The 21,502-nt window shown below is 31.5% G+C and overlaps 1 protein-coding gene across 1 annotated transcript; it reads right to left on the bottom strand.

Annotated features, from left to right (window-relative positions):
- Positions 1 to 202: 202 nt before the first annotated feature.
- Positions 203 to 20,446, bottom strand: LOC134258147 (uncharacterized). The gene is made up of 8 exons (XM_062740700.1): positions 20,244 to 20,446; positions 18,767 to 18,834; positions 15,936 to 16,161; positions 14,311 to 14,427; positions 13,812 to 13,863; positions 12,287 to 12,411; positions 3,911 to 3,952; positions 203 to 730 (listed from the first exon to the last, which is right to left on the bottom strand). The coding sequence occupies exons 2-8, from the start codon at positions 18,812 to 18,814 to the stop codon at positions 645 to 647; spliced, it is 696 nt and encodes a 231-aa protein (XP_062596684.1). The 5' UTR covers positions 18,815 to 18,834; positions 20,244 to 20,446; the 3' UTR covers positions 203 to 644.
- Between the last annotated feature and the right edge of the window lie 1,056 nt (positions 20,447 to 21,502).

Below are 21,502 nucleotides of genomic sequence, written 5' to 3' on the forward strand. Positions count from 1 at the left end.
TTTAAATCTGTGTCCAAGTACCTTTAAGGCTTTGGAAGTTGTATTTAAGTGTGTTATTGTAAAATATATGAAAACAATTACAAAGAAATTGGCAGAAGAAATAGAAACTAATGTTTCCATCATATATTTGACTTCATCAAATTGACTACTCAGAGGTCTCAATTAGGAAACTCTGATTAAGTATTTCAAACATTGAATGAAAATATCTATATGCTTCATTTATTTTATCATTTTCATCGCATTTAACATAGTCTTCCTAAACTAGACAGAAATATATGTAAACAAAATATCATCTCACCTTGTGATGCGGTGGCGCTATGACATACATGTATGACCCCCAAATAAGTTTATACAAAATTTAACATATTTTCCTTTCAGTAGGTTTATCTAAGAGAAATATTTGCAAATGTAAATATGACATATTTGCAATATACTGTGAGGAATTTGCCTTTTAAGCATTTTAGTTGCTATTAGACATTTTGTATTATGAGGTTCTTGTCTTCCATGGCCCCGACCCAAAACAACCACACCATTATCATGGCTAAATGCCACACAGTGAGTAATTTTTCATTTGTATTTTGAAATTGTGTTTACTGGCAATTTAAGATACACGTGTTAAATCTTCAAATGGTTTCTTTTTTTTATTACAGCAGAGGATTTGACTGTTTATTGTGAAGTTCAATAAAATTCTTAATCTCATCATCCTTTTTCTGCTTTGTTTCGGCTGCACCTGAAAACAAGAGAATTGTGGTTTTCAGACATATGGAAATTACTGACAAGAGGTGTTCAGTCAGTCTAACATAACTTAGAATACATTTCCAAAACGTTGGCTATTAGTATCTACTAGTATTATACATGTAGATAAACAAATAACTTAAACTATGCAGAAAGGTAACAAAATCCAAATATTCCACACACCGCTTTCCATGAATCGAAATGCAGAAGGGTGAATAGAAAGCAGTTAATATGAAAATAATTCGTACCGTCTTTATTATGGGTGTTCAAATGTGTTGATAATCAAAACACAAAAAAAGATCTGTGACTAATAACAAGTTTTACAATTGAAAACTATAACACCTTGTGCACTATCAAGAATTAATATTAAATATATAACTAAAATTATAAAAAGAAACTTAATTTTAATTAAGATATCCAAGTTTGACTTATTTTTTTTTCAATTTACGTCAAATATGAATATAAAATCTTCGACTTTTCCATCTTCATGGACAGATGCATTGGATGCAAGTGATATGGGTATATTACATCTTAAGTACATAAATAAATGCAGTGAAATGTTCAGCTGTCAAATGTAACATTAAGATAAACGGGATTATGACGAAAAGATGAATCATTTAAGAATATTTTCTTCCAGAAATAGCATCGTATGTGTTAAAGGGGAAAAAATCCTAGTCCTAAAATCTCCTCTTAAGAGTTTTATTACTTCGAGTAAAACTTCATTCGCATCTATTTAAAGTTTGAATTTTAATAAGAATCCATATTTAATAAGTTAATCCAAGTTGGAAGTGTGCTTATACCTAAGTTCGATCTTGATAAATTTAAACTGACATGAATTATTTCAAATAAATGTATTTGCTTTCATTTTTATGAAAGAATATTATCTTATAAAACAAAAGATAAGAGGCCTAGGGGCCATATTGCTCACCTGAGCAACTAGTGGGTAAAATCAAAAATCAGCTCGGCATTGAAAAAAATAAATATAAAAGTGTGTTCAGGAGATGGGGTTGTTTTTTAACAAACTTATATCTATACTTCCTACGGATACTTTTAAGTAAATGATACAAAATGACTTTGCTGTTTATAAGATGAAAATTTTCATTGATATAGCCCTTAGTTTCATTTGCTTAATTATAATCCAATTCCTTGGCTCCTCTACTCTCCTGGTTGGTCATTATTTGAACAAGTTTAAAACCATACCATTTTATATTGATGATCTTGGCTTTATTGTTCTTGTGTAGAAATTTAACAATTTTTGCTATGTATACGTACGTAAAATCTTGATCATCCATTGTGAAACTCACTCTACCCCGGGGTTCATGATTTAAACAACATTGAATCTACACCACTCGAGGATGCTTCACAACTTTGTACAGCTTTGCTGTTCTTGAGGAGAATTTCAAAGATTTTTTCTATGTAATCCTTCTTAAAACTTTGATCACCCATTATGGTCCCACCATTGGCCCGAGGGTAATGATTTGAACAAACTTTAATCTATAGTGCAAGGGGATTATTATGTTCATTTAACTATGACCAATCACTGCTTTTCTGTTTTTGAGAAGAAGATTAAAAAAAAATCTTTCATGTACTCCAATGTCAAACTTTGTTACCCGATTGTGGCCACTAACTACCCCGAGGGTCATAATTTGAACAAACTTGAATCTACACTTCCAGAGAGTGCTTTCATATTACTATCACCTAGCATGGCTTTGCTATTCTTATAAATATTTTCAAAAGATTTTTTATGTATTCCTATGTTAACCTTTTGATACTCGATTATGCCCTACCCAAAATAGGAAAAGTTTACGACGATAACGACGACAACAACGACGACGACAGACAACGGATATATTTTGATTAGAAAACCTCATCTAAACCTTCGGCTCAGGTGGACTAAAACTTGTAAAACGTGCACGATGTCATATAGAATAGATGTCAAATGAGATTCAGTATCTTGTTATTGGCGAATCGAGACACAAAACAAATTTATAAGATCTGTATCCCCAAAAGGTTTATACCAGAAGCTTTGTTATAATCCGTAAAAAAGGTAATTAGTTTCTTTCAAAACTTTTTGACATTTTATCTAAGTCACTTTTAAAACATTCATATAACGTTCATAAAGGTATATGTTAAATACTGTGATTCAAAATTTTCTTTAAATAAACTTTCATATATACATGTAGAATGTTATTTAGTTTTTAAAATATCATTGAATGCTCAGATGCTTGACATTCATCCAATATATGATCCTTTTAAATTCAAACTACCAAAACAGACGCAAAATCTATTGGTTTTTCTTCATGAAAAACTTCATTGCAAAATGTTTATGCTGAGAAAAAACTTTCTTGTACATTATTTTGGAGATTAGAATAAACAAATACAAAAAAATAATTAAATAGGTCCCCTGTCAAAGTAAATTTAAAATAGAAAAATATACTGATATCAGTAAGGACTCGTTTAACAGAAAGGACAGAACAGTAAAAGGATTGACAAAACAGTGTGACAGAATGGACAATGAAATCTAGAATTAAAAAGAAAAATAGACTTATTGTTTAACAACTTCATAGGTTATCAAAAAAGAATGAAATGTCGAATAAAAACATGTTATTGTTCAATATGGGAAAATCGAACGATGAAAGAATGATTTTATGTTTATCCGTTACAAAATTTGATTTTGAAGTTCTATCAAAATATATATAAGTTCATTTTTCGTTCATTAAAGGTATCCCATGCTGTTTCAAAACTAAGAATTTTTTTTTAATATAGGGAAAACAAATGATAAAACTAAAATAGGTAAATGAATTCCAGATTTTATTGGATTATTTGTCGACCGCCTCCCCTTTTATTAAGTTGTATTGGAACTATCTGAACCACGAAAATATTTCAATATGATTTACATACATGAAATTTATTACATGTGTAAAAAAAAAGTTATATCCTTTTGAAATATAACATTAATTGTTGTTTTTGTTACTATATAAAAACACAAGATAATTATGAAATCCTTCCTGTTACATCCATGTTAAAGGTATCAGGAGTGAAAGTAACAGAATGGACTTTTCTAATATTAAATTTGTAAACATTCAAATGCTACATCTTATAGATCTTACTCAATATAGATTGCAATAGATGAGACATATTATGTAAATAAATAATTCAAGGGTGTTCTACTTACAAACATCATCGACTTTAGCTTTCATTTTTTCATATTCTTCACCTGTAGATACATTATGTATGTTAGTAGAAAAAAAAACAATCAGCAGGGCTCAAAGAATCAAATAAGATGTATTTGAGTGTGGTGTTAATAGAAAAAGTTACAACAATCATTTTATTACATTTTATTTTCATCGAAACGAGATTTGTAGTACAAATCTCTATGAAAACCTTGATCACAAAGCATCTTAGTTTATTGGGACATTACTAGTGAAGGAGTGTAGTCTATATTAAAAAAGATATCAGAAAATATTTAAATTTATCAGACATCGATTAAGTAGTTTTGTACTTATTCTTTTGTTTCAGTATCTAAAGTGAAACTACTGCAAGTCGTTTTAATTCCATGGTGTTAATATTTTACGATTTCTTAACATGTACATTTTGCGGTGGTTTGATTTACGAGGGCTGTTCAATAAGTAATGTCATCGGTGCTCGAAAAGAAAACAAAAACGCTTTCCTATGATTTAGTCTTTATGATTTAACTAAAATATTCCCTTTTATCGAAATACATACCCGTAACGTTTTTATTCAATATCTAACTGTTTTTAGAACACATTTTTGTGTATGACCCTTCGTATACTGCAAAATTGCAGATCCTATGATTTACTGTTCTTGTTTTGTGTTTCAGAAAAGTTTTTTTTAAGTTTGGGAAATGAAAAAAAAGAGTCAAAGGTTGAAAGATCTGGCGAATATTGTTGGTGTGACAAAACATTAACTTTCTGTTTATCATCATAACTCCTTTAATCTTCATGGCCTGTGGGTTTGGACGTTGTCATAATGAAATTCAATGTAGTGAATTCCTCATTCTGGCTCCTTCGTCTCATAAACCTTCATTTTTTTGCAAAGATTTTGTTTTCTAGACTCCTCCAGAAATTGAACTTCCTCCCCGAATAAGAACTTAAACAACAAGACCACTAATATTTCAGAAAATAGCAATAAAACTGTTTTTGTGATCTTGCAATTCTTTACCCTTCTCAGGCCTGTGCAGTTTTGTCAAGTGCACCTTACTGTTATCTGTTTGAATTTCAGACAAACGTGGATAAGTACAATTTTTGACTTTTTAAAACAATTGTTTAGATATTCATACACCCTGTCTTTTTCACTAATTTTTCAAAATATAGAGTGACCTTTAAGTATTAAAATTTTACTATCAAACCTTTCTTTAAAACAGTGAACTATCCCCAAAATGTTGTCTTTTAAATTTGCTTTGTGTCTTAAAGTAAATAAAACATAATCAGCGATACTTTGTTGAATTTTCGAACATATACATTGGTAGTTGTAATTCCTTGTCGCAAAGGACGGTACCAATTTTTGATGCCCATTCTTCCATTTTTGTTCATTGGCATCCACCTGTTCATGTGTTGATAAAAGAGCCATTGATATCTGTAAATTTCATAAATTCGGGGAAAATATTTTTTGGATATTAACAAGTTTTATAACTGCTTTAATGAAGCGTTTAATTTCACTCTATTTTACTGCCTTAAATGCAGTCTCTCGAATAGCCCTTGTTTTACAACTTCCCACAAAGAAACTTTAATTGTGATGAAAAATGGTCACATAAAGTATTATCAAATCACTAAAGATTCAATATTCAGAGAAAGTCAAACTTAATCTCATACATGTATGATTTCTATGTTATATGTCATCGAGCTAATGACATTATTTATTAATTGAAAAGCCCTCGCAGATTTCGTATAAGCATTGAAACATTTCTCAAAACTCATGATAGCATTCACGATGGGTTTAATTTCGCGGTACGTTAAGTCGCGAACGTAGTGAAATTAAAACTATCGTGATTATTGCAAATCTACAGTAATCAAGCGATATCATAAAATTATGTCTGATATACTGCTGATTGCTTTATTTACAAAATGTGAGATAGCAAGTCATCCCTACGTTCTAACACGAAAGTAAATTCATACATGATTAGTGAGTGCAGCACGCTAGAGCACAGATGCACAGATTGAAGTCATTCTCCCCTAATGGTATCAACAAACTGAATGACTTCACCAGAATGAAAGTAAACTAGACCCAATTCCTGATGATACTTAACAAGATTATTATCTCAATTTAGTGTTAACTCTACAGTTAATTTACGTCACCAACTCTCGAACAACCCACGTAACTTTGAATTTTTACGCCTTTGCTAATTATTTTTTCCCGATAATTAGTCCTAAAACATTTCAAAATTCATAATAGATCATAATTCGTATGTTAAAATATCCCTGCCGTATTAATTTTCTTTAAATATTCTTTATCAAGTATATATAGTTATGCCATTTTCAGAGAATGAAACAATGTACGATTTACTGATTGTCGTAATTAATTAGAAAAATTAATTCTTTAAATTATGTAAATTTCACAACACCCGAGTATACCCAAGAGGCCGGACGTATTTTATAGTGGTCCGGATTTCTTTCTTTAATTATAGTGTTCTTAACTGTGGTTCTATGAGAAAACCAGGCAGAATTGAAAAAAATCAATTTTTAAGGTATTTTTAAATGTCTTTATTCCATTAAATATTGATAAGGTACACATCACTGATAAAAATATTAAAAGGTGAGAAAAGTGATAGCTTGTTCTATTTATAGTAACAGGGCCGTCATTAAAACCAGCAAAATAAAGCATAAGAAAGGGCAAATAAAGGGGGAATTTTATTCAATTTCACTGCAGCATTAGAGCCAAAAGCAATCATTTACACATAAACTACTTATTTAATATAAAAATTCAAGATTATAATTTATGTTTGATAAAAAAAGATTTCTTGTCAAACATGCAATGTTGCCATAGTAACCCGTCAAAAATGTCTCTTTTTACAGAAATAGCGTTTCGGATGAAAAGGTACCATAAAAATCTTTATATTAAACAGGGTTAGGACGCTTATTATTTTTAAATTCAAAATTAATTAAAAAGTTAAGTATGTTTGAATTCTCTATGCAATAGGAATTGTTTGGGTTTTGAGAAAATCTGTCGTTTTTGAGTAGTTAATCAGTGTTAAATTATCAGAGAGATTTTGGTGAAAATTAACATAAACACATTAAACAAAAGACAAATGTTGCTTATTAACTGATTGTTATTTTGCATTAATGTTGATCTATAAATAAAAATAATTGTTCAAAATAAAATCAAACAATTAACAGGTTTAATTAATTAAAAATGCCTTTCATGAGACAGAAACTTGAAGTTTCAGCATAGTTATCTCCCTTTACGGTACTCTCTAGGGAATGAGACACATAAGGTACATGCATGAATATGGCAGCTTCCAGGCATGGTGAAAGATTAGACTTTTCAAGGTCATGCACTTCTGTTGCATGTGGACGACCTACAGAAAGTATATATTCATGTCGAAAATAAAATATTGTCACACTTGGTGTATTGTCAAGCTGTCCCTAAACAACATCAAGTGACAATACCCGAGGGCGTTCTCTTGCTTTACCAATGTTAAAAAAGAGTATGTAAATTTCAAAATATGTCAAACGAGTCACAGAAATAGTCTTTGTACTAATTGGTACAAGACTCTAGGCGATGTTCACACCCGCTAAAAGAGGGGATACTTGTACCTGTTGGTAAGTGATATATAATGAACACTACAATAACATAATCTTATACATGGATACAAGTTTGATTGGTCCTCAGATAATTTTTAAGAATTTCTGGTGTAATATATGAGAGAATATTGATTCGATGTAGATTTACATATAATTTACATTCCATATATATTTTGCTAAATAAAGTGGAGAGCTATGACATTCAAATTGACAAAGCTGCATACAAATGAAATTGATAGGAGAGTCTAAAGGATATCAATATGATTTTTATCATGGATCATATCACATCTAGGTGTAGTACACCATCGACTCGAGTAAGTTACTAGACTACAATGTGTACATTAAAAAATAAATATTATTCATAGGTGTCTTCAAAGCTCATGTGTACATATTGGATCTCAAAGAATCCTATCCACATGTACAATGATTTTCTTTTTATGGTAGGGGTTATATTTTTTATTTAAAGAAAAATAAGTAACCTCAGGTGCCTGTGATCCCATTCAATCAGAATGGATATCTGTTGAAATGCAAGAAAAATTTAATAGCTCTCATTAAATTGCAGGTTTATGAAGGAATCGTTCTGAAAGGCACAGAAAAACTTACTCCACTAAAGTGGACATTGAGGTTGATCATTGATGATAGGTTCAAGGTTGGTACATTGTATACATGTGATATTGCATAACCCACAAACAACACCTATTATGTGAAAGTCCAGGACACTAATAAAAACTCAAAGCCCCTTCCCCCCTCCATCCAATCTGAGGATTTTTTTTATTTATAAGGAAATGCATGTTGTCTGCAATATTTATAGGCTTATCATTTCTCGGAGATAAACATCTTTTAGTTTAAGATTGAAAATTTAAAAAGCAATGAATAAATGATCTTGCTATATGTTTACTGCACAAGTACAACAGAAAACTTTTTTAAATTTTGTTGGTCTTCAATGTGCTAAATTACACAACAAAACTACAGCTGTACCTACCAAAAAAAAATCAGAGTACATAAACAGTTTTGTAAATGATTACTTCATTTATATCAAGGAATCTGTGAAAAGTTTTTAAAAGGGGCTTCATGTAATCATATAGGCAGTTGAATTACAACCCAATTAACACATTCCATATACTCTCTTTGTCCAAAAACAAAAAAATGGAGAAATAAAACAACCAATCATACTCTGTTTTAAACTATACATAATAATTATGAATTAGTTCCTCTTGTAAAAGTGAGGTTGAAATCCTGTAGATTTTTATAAGTTGATCTGTGTTTTACTGTATTGCTCTGAAGCCAGAATAGTGAGAATACTATTCCTAGTGATCAAATTATTTAGAAATAAAATCCCACTCGTGTATGAAAAGAGAAAATAAAATATAAATACAATATATAAAATGATAAATATTCATTAAAGTATAAGAAGCTAGAGTAAGGGCTATAATTTTGAAAATAGATGACTTTTGTCTGCATTACTGACTATCACATTGTCATGTAAATGATGTAAATCACATTTTTTGTTATTTCAGCTGAATTTTTTAAGCTTGGTACTGAGGATATTGAAGAGAAAATAGAATGTGACAATGAACAGTGTCCAGCTGTTTCTCAACACACCTCAGGGGTGGAAGGTACATATCTAGTTTATTTATTTTTACAAATTTGGTTTACTATAAGGTAAACTGTTGCTATCCGTATTCATCCATTGCTCTGCACCATATGTTGGTCATGTACTTTTGAATATTTCAAGCTTAATTTCTCTATGTAATGACTAAATTAAAATTCAAACTAATAAAATATCTGTTGGTAAATTACTTAGGATGGGAAAAGAAGTTAATGACAATTTGTCTTTTCATACCTGACATGAGATATTTTCATTCTTTTGTAGAAGCACAAATTTTAGTAGGGATAAAATTTCATTGATTTGTCACCTAAAAAAGTTTCCAGGCATTAAATTTTGTTGTTTCCAAAGTAAAACTCAGTAGAACTGGTACCTATAACAACAAAATAAATGATAATGAATATCCAATGATTATTTCTGCATTTACAATTTATTGAAAATTCGACATTTTTGAAAATCCCTATGAAGTTCCAATTAAAAGTAAAAACCTTTATTTTACCAAAACCCATAATGAGATTGAGAGCATATATTTTATTAGAGTGGGGGTATTACTACTGAGCATTGACACACAGACTTCTTTTTTATGCACCCAGATCAGTAGATCTGAGGTGTATATTGTTTTTGTCCTGTCTGTTTGTCTGTTTATCTGTCTGTCTGTTGTCACCTTTAACCTTCACCATAACTTTTGAACCATGGGAGATAGCATGCGCACTTAATTAAGTTCTTTCAAATGACACCAAGGTCAATGACCTTGTGACCTTGACTGTGACATCTGCAAAAACATTTTTTTTTTATTTTCTTGTTTCTGTGTTAAATGGTTAAAGGAATAAGTCAATGAAATTTGACAGCTATAGCTAACCTGGCTTTTTTCAAAATCAAGGTTTAAGTAGTTTATTGATTAAAAATTTTCTCTTCCCGTAAACAACTAAAAGGGGGGGGGGGTAACTTTTGGAATTTCCTGTCCAAAAACCACTCTAACGATTTTGTCCAAAATGTCCATACACACAGTAGATATAGTCATGTACTCAATATACAAAATAGCGAAAATTAAACGACAGGAATATTTTGGGGTAGGTGTCTCGTACATCCTTAAGAACCACAGTGTGTTAGGAAAGATGAAACTTATAGGGAAGCATCCTGGCCATTGGGGTAGTGTAGATTCATATCTGTTCAAATCATGACCCCCAGGGCTGGGGCGGGGCCACGATCGATAATCAAAGTTTATACTTGTATGGGAAAAAAATACTGAACTGATTTCTGCTTTTTTCCTAGCCACAGTGCCTAGGTGAACGATGTGGCCCATGAGCCTTTTATGGAAGAATTGTCTTTGAAGTGTGATTATAGTCAGAATTATGTCATCTTCAACATTTACAATATCTCTTAATATCAAAACTTATCTTTTTCAGAGCAATCCAGTCTGAATACAGATTTTTGTCTGAGTCAGTCATCCTAAGGAACTGTATGTGACTACTGGAGACGACCCACATACTAGAAAAGCTAAACAGGAGTATGAAACTGTCTGATGGTAAATTCACGCCCTTACGCTTCACCCTGAATACATCATTAGATGAGGTACAGCAATCTATAAAAGACTATGTGACACAGAAAGCCAATGAAGTTATTCAGTGTGCCTTTGAATGCATTGCACCTTGCAAGAAAATGCACTTGTTATATAAAAAATATTACATGCTGGAGGAAAAAAATAGAAACTAATGCATTTACAGAAGCCTTAATAAAAGCATACGATCAGGATCATCAGGCTGATGGGCATCAGAGTCAAGTACAGATACTATCATTTTTTGTGAATAACTTTTCAAAAACTGAACTTTGTAAAATGTCGCATGGTTTAACAAAGTACAAAATAGATTGTGCAAGAAAATATGCATCAACTAATATTGTCCTGGCTACTTTTTTCATCCTTTGTTAAAACAAAACAGTGGAGCTACAGTCTCCTCAGAGAATACTGGTCTATCCACGTGTACAGAAGTATTTTTACCAAAATGTTCATTCACTGTACATACCATTTTTGAAGTGAAAATATTGATTTTTCAAATAGTAGCCTAATATAGTTTATAAAAGTATGAAACAAAGGGAAATAAATCTGTCGCAAAAAATCACAATTTTTTGGAAAAATTCCTCAATTTCAAAATCGCACAGTGTCACCAATAATCAAAACCCTAATAAATGCCTTCAGGAAATTATTTTTAAGTTAACAATCTTTATCTTAAAACAAAATAGTTTAAAATCTAAGCGTCCAAATCCAGTTTTAAAACGTGTCCAATATCGACCCTTTTCCCACATTTTTCAGTCTCTTTTATATCAAGAGTTATTCCCCCTGTGTTTAAATATAGCATTGACTTTTAAGATAAAAAAAATTTGTGCAAAATGAAATAAATAATATATATTTTCTTTTGTTCTTACTTTTGATCACTCAATATTTTAATGAAAAGAAGAGAATGGTGAATGAAAATAGCAATTTTTATAAAATTGTGAATACAAAATGATGATAAAGATGGTGGCTTATGGGGTACCCCCTTGTTGGGCCCCAATATTGAAAATTTTCAGAAATTTTTTTTCTTGTGATTATATGCTATATTGTTGGAGTCTTTTGGGAAAGTTTCATAAATGTGAGTGACACTTAATGTATGGCCCCCTGCCTGTTTTTCTCATAGACCCACAGTTAAAAAATTCCAATTCAACATGTAACTAATTATGTAAATATATAGTGTTTAGAAATAGTGCTAGTTTTTTTGTTTCTCTTTCTCCTTTGTTCTTATGACTTTTTAACTTTTTCTTTGTCCCGAGGAAGGGACAGGGCGTCCCGAAAATTTGACAATTTTTATTGTTCGTGTCGTTGGTCATTTATAGTGCTTTATATAAATTCCCATCCGTGACCTTGTATCTACTTGGTAGATCCGATATTTAGGATATACAGTGTTGTTGGGTTTTTTTTTTTTAGTGCTTTATATGTCATTTATTTCAAAACAAAGATATACATGTGCAATCAAATAAGAGGGCACTATGCAGCAGTGGCACAATTAGGGTTTGTTAACTTTTTCTGTACCTCTAGTTCTTCCGTATCAAAATGAAATAAAATTGAAAAAAAAAAATAATGAATACAAAATTACTACGAAGTATTGGATGAACCCTCGTATATATTTATATTACTTAAGATTATACTTACAATTATTCATTTCCTGTCCTTTACGATTCTTTTTCCTTTTAAAACAGAGCACGGTTATCACTGTTCCAGCCACAAGTAAGAAAAAGATTGAAACTACCATAAGTATCAGCAGTAGGTCATCTTTTCTGTTAAAATATATAAAAGGGAAAGTTTATGCCAAGATGTTTCTTAAAATACAGCTTGGGATGCTCGCTTCGGTCACAAGTGAAATGTACGTTCTAGTATCATGAGTATTGAAGCTTTAAAATACTTTAGTTTACGTCGTATAGGGTTTACAAATCGTAAGTTCCATTGTCAGGCCGAATTTGATATTTTTATTTAAATCGGGAATCTCCGATATGACCCATTCAGAGAATTGAAATATCTAAACATTCAATTTATTAGAGTAGATTTGCTATTGGCCAACAAAAGGTTTTCACTTAATTGGCACTTAATCCCACCTCTTGTAATTCCATGTGTCTGCATATGTTCTAGGCCTGTTTTCGAATTGCATTGTCGATAGAATTTAAGACTTTAAGAATTTTATATATGATTGATAACTGATCGTTATCTTTTTTCTTTGATCTTTATAGTTTCACGATGTTCTTAAAAAAGCTTATATAATTCCACTGTGGGACGTGGAGACGAGTCTTTCGGATGAGACCGTATAAATCGAGGTCCCGTATCGCAATAAGTGCTGACACGAAAATGATCCTTCACTGCATGCTCAATGGCCCCGAGTGCCGAGTATAGGACAAAATTTGCAGCTCTCCACCTTCATGTTATGGCGTCGTCATATGAGTGAAAAATTCTCGAGAGGAACATTAACAATATACAATCATTCAACCATAAAGCACTTTTATTGTGCATTCTTTTCATATAAATAATAGACCATTACTGTACAGTCATGTTCTTGGAGTCATACTTTTGATATCTTTTTTTTATATTTGATATGATTTCATGTATGAGGTTATACACTTCTTGGTCACAGAACATGAATTCGTACATATGTAGATGCAAGTCTCCTAATGCCTCAAAAACAACGAAAATTAGCCACCTCAAAACAAATGATTTCACAGTATTTTCACACTGAAAGTATAATAGATATATATGTTTTGAGGTGGCTATTTTTCGATATATATTTGATTGATATAAAGATAACAAACAATTATTTAGCTTGAAATAAAGTCAAATGAAACAACAAAGATCTGGAACTGATAGTTAGATCATGTGCCGTGGAGGAGTAAACATCAATTGTCGACTGGTTACAACCGCGCTGTGTGCTCCTGGTCAAGACAAACAAACAAAAGGGTAGACTAAGCTTTGTACAATTTATGAATAGTGTCAAAATTAAATTATTGAAAACAAACTGTAGGTCATGATTATGCCTATTTTATCCAAGTCTATTTTTTCCCAGCTACGCAGCCATTATATTATAAAATTTGATTTGAACTGATGCTTTTGTAAGTTTCGTTTTATTATCTTCTAGATCTTTAGCAAAAAGTATAACGATGACAAAAAAATATGATAATTATATATTACTTACGATTCATTTCCCTTCCTTGTCTTAGTCAGCACAATATCATAGCAACGTTGATCTTGAAGCAGTTAAAAAAAGAGTGAATTAGACAATAAAAAGAAGCGTAGTTAATAACAAAAAGGTTGGGGGAAATGCTAGTAGAAACAAATGAAATGTTGAACAGGTACGACACATTAAAATATATAATCTACTAGCAGTTCCGGTACAGCGTGCTTAAGTACACTCCCATGTACATCATTTAGGTATGAAATTCTTGTACATGTAGTGCCGCCCTACACTATACAGTCAGCAAAAAAAATTGTAATTGTAAAGACGACTATAGAGCTAGAGAAGAAAACATGGCGAAAGCGCTTGTAGTGATTGTAATGTAATCTGTTTTTTGGATTTTTACTTTTAAATATTCCCCCCAAAACTGTGCCGATTTTTCATTTTGTTTTTGAAATTTTATAGATAATTATAATTGTGCATGCAATTATATCAGTGTATATGGATTGAAACTACTTACATTTATAAGCATCTGTTGAGATATACCTTGCTGGACATGGTTTACTAAAATTGGTGCAATCCAATGAAAAATTATTTTTTATTCTTTTTTCGTCCAGACTGTACATTGCACAATAACCTTAAAGAGAGAAATACTCTATGCACACTCATACATAAATTTCTGAGTGCAATATTATTCCTTTATTATATAGCTAATAAATAGTCTCTAATAATATACTACCAAAAATCTAGAGAATTTTAACGTTCAACATCTTGACGTTTTATACTTTTATTGATCGCTAACTTTGTATTACGAATATGCCATATACACTTTGTTGGGTATGGCTTTATACATTGGTTTAAAATATGGCACGATTTGGTTGTACGTATATGTACGAATGAAAGAGCTTGCTAGTGGATTTAACAGTACAACGAGTGCAAATATTTTCCAGTATAAGTTCAATAACTCCTCTATCATAAAGCAAAAATTTTATCCCATTGATTACATACATATAATATTTATTTCATTAACTAAAATTCAAACGAATGCTGTCAGTATAGGTATTTAAATCAATGTCTCTCTTGCAAGTGTTCAATATCACATCATTCCAATGACCCTACAAGGCGTTATGTTTTGCTTTGCTTTTGAGGTTTTATAGGGGCTAATACATGTACGTACAAAATTGGTAAATATTTACTTCAATGTTGTGTGAAAATAAACTAAAATCACATGTATCTAGCTGCGATACCTAACATAAGTTGACCAAACAAATTTTTTGTTCGATATTGAATGCTCGTATTGAGAATGTGTCGGGCATACTAATGCATACGAAATTCATTAAAACAACAATCTATTAAAGCCTGAAAATCTCTCAACTTTTTGTACTTCTTTTTATCATAGACTATCTATAAGCTATATAATAATTTTTATCACTGTATGGTTGAATCAAAAAAATAAATAAATGAAGCAGCATTTCTGATGAGATTGGGAAACATGTATAAAAAAAATGAAGTTCCTTACTATGAAATATACGATCGAGCCGAGCACAGATTTTAGAGCAAAGCATGTAATTTACTCCAAAAAGGGACGAGAGATGTCACGTTTAATGGCCATCAAGAAAGACGAGATATAATGTCATTTATAAAGAAAAACAACTACATTTTAAGCGGTTCTCGACGTATGTGTAATTTTGGGGTTTCGAAGGTCCATGTTTCCTCTGCTCCTATTTTGTATTGTTTTTGGACTTTGATATTGAATACTCCTTCGGTGTCTCCATATCCTTCTTTCAAAAGTCATTATTTTAAAAATTCCAAAAATTTTATGAATTGAGAGTGAATTACATTATACGACAGCTTGCTTATTTAGAAAGTCATACACGTTGTTCTTCACAAACTTTTATTTCAAAACTAATTATGTTTTAAAAACTGAACTTCATATAATCATTATGATGCACACTGGTAAACAAAATTTTGAAAAACAAAAGTACGTGAGTATTAATAAACAATTCTAATAGCTTATATATGACAGCCAGGACTAAAATGTTATTGCTATCTAAAAATAAAGAATGGGCACTTTTAGGCCTTAAATAATCAAATAAATATTGATTTAACATGAACAAGCTTCATTCAAAGGTCTTGGTTGCATACCTGAAATAAACCAAGGCGGTGCACACACCTCAACTGTCCCATTGCTCCATTGATTCAACAAGCAGTGGTAAACTAACTTTGATTCAGAAGGACAGGTAGGTGCAACAGGAATAGCCTCGCACTTTAAACCTTTGGATGCTATATCCCATTCCGTTAGGTTTTTTGGACAGCTAGTACCATTATTTATTACTGATCCCGGACAAGTTGTTCCATTGCTTTTGTCCATCTGCAATCAATAGCACTCTGTAGTTGCGTTGTAAGTTTTTACATAAATGTCATATTATTTTAAAACTGTATAAGAAATATAAAACAATTTCACCACAGGTGGAATTAAAGAAGGTTGGACCCTTCAATCAAAGCCATTTGTTTTTTAAACTGTGTGAAAATACACCCCCCCCCAGATTCATTAACATAGAAACAAAATTATCTGATTCATTTTTTATCTGTATGTTATATTTAATATGATTTTCTTGCACTGGTGAAACATAGGTAATCAGAGATTACAGAGCTCACCTCAAAGAATGTTGTCTTTAAGTAAGGCAAAGTCACACAATAAACCAACAAAAAGTGTACATTCCAAAATGAAAATATTTATGCAATTTTGATCTGATACTTTGGAATAGAGCTATATAAAAACTTCAAACTAGTTCTTTTTCATGAAAATGTAATTAAAATCCATCATCTGAAGCAAATTTGAGAGTTTTCATCCCTTGATGCATCATTTGTGCAAATTTGGTTTATACAATGTTATATAAGCCTTATAGATTTTTGGTAGTAGACCTTCACCCATAACTTTTACCTGGTCCATTATCTGAAAAATGTTTGTCTAATTCAGCATCCAATGCAAGTCCATTAGTGTGCATCCTAAGATGCATCATCGATGCAAGTTTGGTCATTATAGGGCTCATAGTTACTTGGAAATGAAACCTGCACCAAAAACTTTAACCTGTTCACTCAACCGGAAAATGTAGGTCAGATTCAGCATCCAAAGCAAGTCTGGTAGCATGCATCCTTCGATGTACCATCCATGCAAATTTGGTCAAAATAGGGCTCAAAGTATCTTGGAAATGAAAACTGCACCTAAAACTTTTACATGTTCACTCAACCGGAAAATGTAGGTCAGATTCAGCATTTGAAGCAAGCCTGGTAGTATGCATCATAAGATGTATGAAACCTGCAAGTTTGGTCATTATAGTGCTCATAGTATCTTGGAAATGAAACCTGCACCAAAAACTTTAACCTGTTCACTCAACTGGAAAATGTAGGTCAGATTCAGCATCCGAAGCAAGCCTGGTAGTATGCGTCCTTAGATGTATCATCCATGCAAGTTTGGTCATTATAGTGCTCATAGTTACTTGGAAATGAGGCCTGCACCAAAACTTTAACCTGTTCACCCAACCGGAAAATGTAGGTCAGATTCAGCATCCAAAGCAAGCCTGGTAGCGTGCATCCTTAGATGTATCATCCATGCAAGTTTGGTCATTATAGTGCTCATAGTTACTTGGAAATGAGAACTGCACCAAAACTTTAACCTGTTCACTCAACTGGAAAATGTAGGTCAGATTCAGCATCCGAAGCAAGCCTGGTAGTGTGCATCCTTAGATGTATCATCCATGAAAGTTTGGTCAACATAGGGCTTATAGTTCCTTGGAAATGACACCAACACCAAAAACTGCACCAAAAATGTTAACCTGCTCCAAAAACCTTAACCTGGTCATTCCTTTGCTGAAATTGCAGCATCTGAAACTTTGACTGGTACAATGAAACACACTAGAAAAATCTTCCATGCATGTCTAATCAATATAGGTCATAGAAGTACTTTAAAAGAAAACTGCTCCAAAAAACTTAACCTGGGACGCCGACACCGACACCGACGGGGACGCCGAGGGTATTACATAAGCTCCCCCAACTTCGTTGAGGTGAGCTAAAAATAACACACAAATATGTTCTTCAAAGTTTATCCTCTAACATATTATTTCAAAACATAATCTTACTCTGAATTACATTGGGCACGTGTGTAAAAAATAGGTTCAAAATATTTATTCATTTTGCACTACGTCAAATAATTTTACACTTCTATCGATAGCAGCAAAAAAAAAATAAATAAAAAACTTTATTCAAAGTAAAAAAAATTATAAATTGAATTTATACCTGTCAGAGTTATCATGGTAAATTTTCTCTTGAACTATCAACATTTTAAATTTTTTCTCTGTTTTTCACGAGGTACTTAGGTACTAAACATATATCTTACAAGCCCAATGAAAACAACATCTCATTGAACACAAAAAAGCATAATTTTTTTTCATTGAAATCTAATTGAACTAATCATTTTTGGAAAGAAAAGAAAATTTTATTTAAATCCTTTTTATGTGGAATTGAATTTGTCTTTACATGTATTACATAATACAGTTATATTGTTAGCATCGTTGAATCCATATATATTGCTTGAAAATGATGCAAATATGTGCTCTTAAGCTCAGTTTCGAATTTAATAAAACCATATAATCATTATTACATGTATCAATACATGTACCAAGTGATCCGTGTAAAAGTTTCTGTTAAATCATTGAGATTAATTATAAATGTACAAGACTAGTATACTTTTGAATCAGAAAAAGACATCGCAGAGCGGAGCATCCCATTGCAAAAAAGAGCACATCATTAAAACAATACTTCATGCAACATCAACTCTGATGCAAATTACATCGCTTCTTTTTCACAAAAGGAACAAATTAATATACATGTAACACTTATACACAAACAAGCGTTTGTAAATTCCCTCCAACTCCTGAGCGAGGAGGTAATTATGTTCGTTGGTGCAGAATGCTTACCGATGCGTGGAATAGGAAAAGCATCAATATTTTAGGAAAGTCCGACATTGATGACCAGCAGATTTGATCTGAAATTCATAGTGTATAATATTAGCAACTAATTATCTACTAAATGTAATATGTACAAGGCATAGTGCCTATGACTTTGATATTGCTTGAATTTAGTTGACTGTTTAAAAGTACAAATTTGGATTGATTAATGTCATCCTTTTTTGGCCTTTCTCAAAAGGTACATGTAAATAATTTATATCAGACTTTGTACTAATATTTTATATAAAAATTGAATAGTTTAAAAATGAATTAAATCAATCATTTCACTGTTAATATATAATTTATTGTATTTTTGAAATCTGCTGAATCTATTTTCTTTTAAAAAATGAAGACACGAAAGTGCTTTTTGAACACTTTTTATGTCTAAAATTCATATATTGGAAGAATGATATTAAAACACGGTTAAACATGTAACTTTTGTATAATAACGCAAAATCTTTAGATAATCAAAAAGGCTCAGTGGGTTTATTTTTATATCTTTGTATTGTTTCAAATTACGTAACATATTAAATATAATGAGGAGAACCTATTAATCATAAAATGCGTTTCCAGTTCATTTGATCCATTGAATAAGACACGTTTAGAACAAAGTATTTAAAAAATTAACGAAGAAGCCTTCAAGATTGAGAACAAAATAATTTTAGAGTACGAGGTATTTATACATTCAATTATTGATCAGTCCAATCAGAAAAAAAAACCACTTCATTCAACAATCTCTCATCAATGTTATATAATTATATAAAGGTAAATTTGAAGGAAAGCGTGTTTATGAATATTGTGGCATTTTTCAAATGTATGATTTTTTTGCAAATTTCTCCAACAATTTTTTTTTTTTGCGCATCGTACATGTATATCCTAAACAATAAGCAGAAATTGCTCGCAGATTGGAGGTCATTGATAAGCTACACCGGAAACAAACCCATGCAATTAAGCGAAAATCCTATTTTTAATAGCGCATTTTATGCAGCCATCTTGCAGCAAATTTATAATATGTGATGAAAACTAACAGGAGAGTGCAAGTGCTGTAAATTTAAATTTGATTCAGATTTATATACAAGTAAAAAGTATATGAAAACTTATATTGAAAAACTTTAGACTTACAGTAAATATCTTTGAAGGAGCTGTGTAAATTGTTAAGCCCCACTCGTATAACCTAAATATACATGATATTAAGAAACCAAAGGAAAATATTATGAAAGGGCTGTCTTGAAATATAAATTTGGATAATATAAATGTTTATGAATGTTTATTGGATAAAAGAAATAAATAAAATGTAATTCAAAAATATGCCTGTTCGTTGTTCAAAAATGTATGATGCTAATTACTCTAAAGTTTACTCTATATTGAGGAAATAAAGTTGTTTGTTACGATCCGGTATTTGGTTTAGTTCACCTTCACCTGGAGAGATCATAAAGTTTGTTAATACCACTAGGGTGGAATGACTTCAATCTGTACTTTGTGCATCCAGAACTTTTCTTTGCGTTTTCTCTGTATAGTCAATAATCACCACTTTCTTGTTCCCCATTTGTGACTCTCGAATTCAAGTTTGAAATGTTCCCCAACGGGGTTTTCGTCTTAATGGTCGAACAGTGACTATTGACTCTCAAGCGGCGATCTCCTGATTTTCCAACAAACTGTTTAGAACAAACATCGCAACTTATAAGATAAATGATGTTCGTGTCTTTGTTTTTTTTATTAAGACATTAAATTCCTTTTGGATCCAATTACAGGTCACCAACATGTGCAATCTTATCTTAAAATTATCTACGGGGTTGATAGGTGGGAGGGGGTCGAATGTGGTTCCGTCGAATGTTACTGGCTGACGATGTGTTCTGCACAACAATAATGTGAACTAGAGTACATTGTATTTAATATCAGTTAAATAATTAGCAACAGATCTTAAGAATAAAGTTTATTTTATATTTACGTCCAGGTGTATGCATTCATCGTATCTGAACGCTACTCTGAATCCAATGTTCTCTATTTTCGAAATTTCCAGGGGGAGGCCCCCGGTACCCCCACCAGCAGGAGGGGGGAAAACATGAAGACCTATGCAAGTTACATGTAAATGCCTGTACATAACTGAGACAACTCGAACAAATTGCGCATTTATTTAGCTTTTGTTGTTTAAAATGAAATGTACTTTTTATAAAATTAAATTGGTTGTTATTCATATGATGTACCCATATATTATTTTAGTAAAAAGTACCTTGAAAATAACAAATTACAAACAGTACTTGCCTGATCGTTCAAATTCATGTTATTGGAAAAACCAACTTTCGGTTTGTATTTTAATTAGCCCGGCATAGCTGTTGTTACGTCATTAAATGAGAGAAAGTTTTGCAGTGGTGGTTTGTTCTCAATTTATTGATTACATTTTTCATTTAGCGTTTATATTCAGAGATATACAGAAACAGTCAGATTACAAAAATGACATTATTTTATTTCTTTCGGCAGAATCAATGACAAAAAAAAAAATCATTTATCGCGTTAAAGCTGTTAAACCACTTTAATTAAGCGATCTGTTGTACGTATGCAGTATGTAAACTTACATTTACATGAACTTAAATTTCTTTCGAAAATATCCACCCAAGAATTTTTTTCCTTTTATTATTCTAAAACTTGTGTTCTGTTCTCAGTTTTTATTTTTAACCCCCATAGTATGTATAAAAATGTTCACCTTAA

Source organism: Saccostrea cucullata, unplaced genomic scaffold (assembly GCF_032062105.1).
Source record: "Saccostrea cucullata isolate Sc308-1 unplaced genomic scaffold, CSIRO_AGI_Scuc_v1 ctg2377, whole genome shotgun sequence".
Classification (NCBI taxonomy): Eukaryota; Metazoa; Mollusca; class Bivalvia; order Ostreida; family Ostreidae; genus Saccostrea; species Saccostrea cuccullata.

Coding starts and splice junctions, on each gene's coding strand:
- LOC134258147 (XM_062740700.1), bottom strand. CDS start 18,814: ATGTCGGACTTTCCTAAAATATTGATGCTTTTCCTATTCCACGCATCG. Junction 13,864..14,310: donor CTCAACAGATGCTTATAAAT/GTAAGTAGTTTC, acceptor AACTGCTTCAAG/ATCAACGTTGCTATGATATT. Junction 3,953..12,286: donor AGGACAGGAAATGAATAATT/GTAAGTATAATC, acceptor ATGTATCTACAG/GTGAAGAATATGAAAAAATG.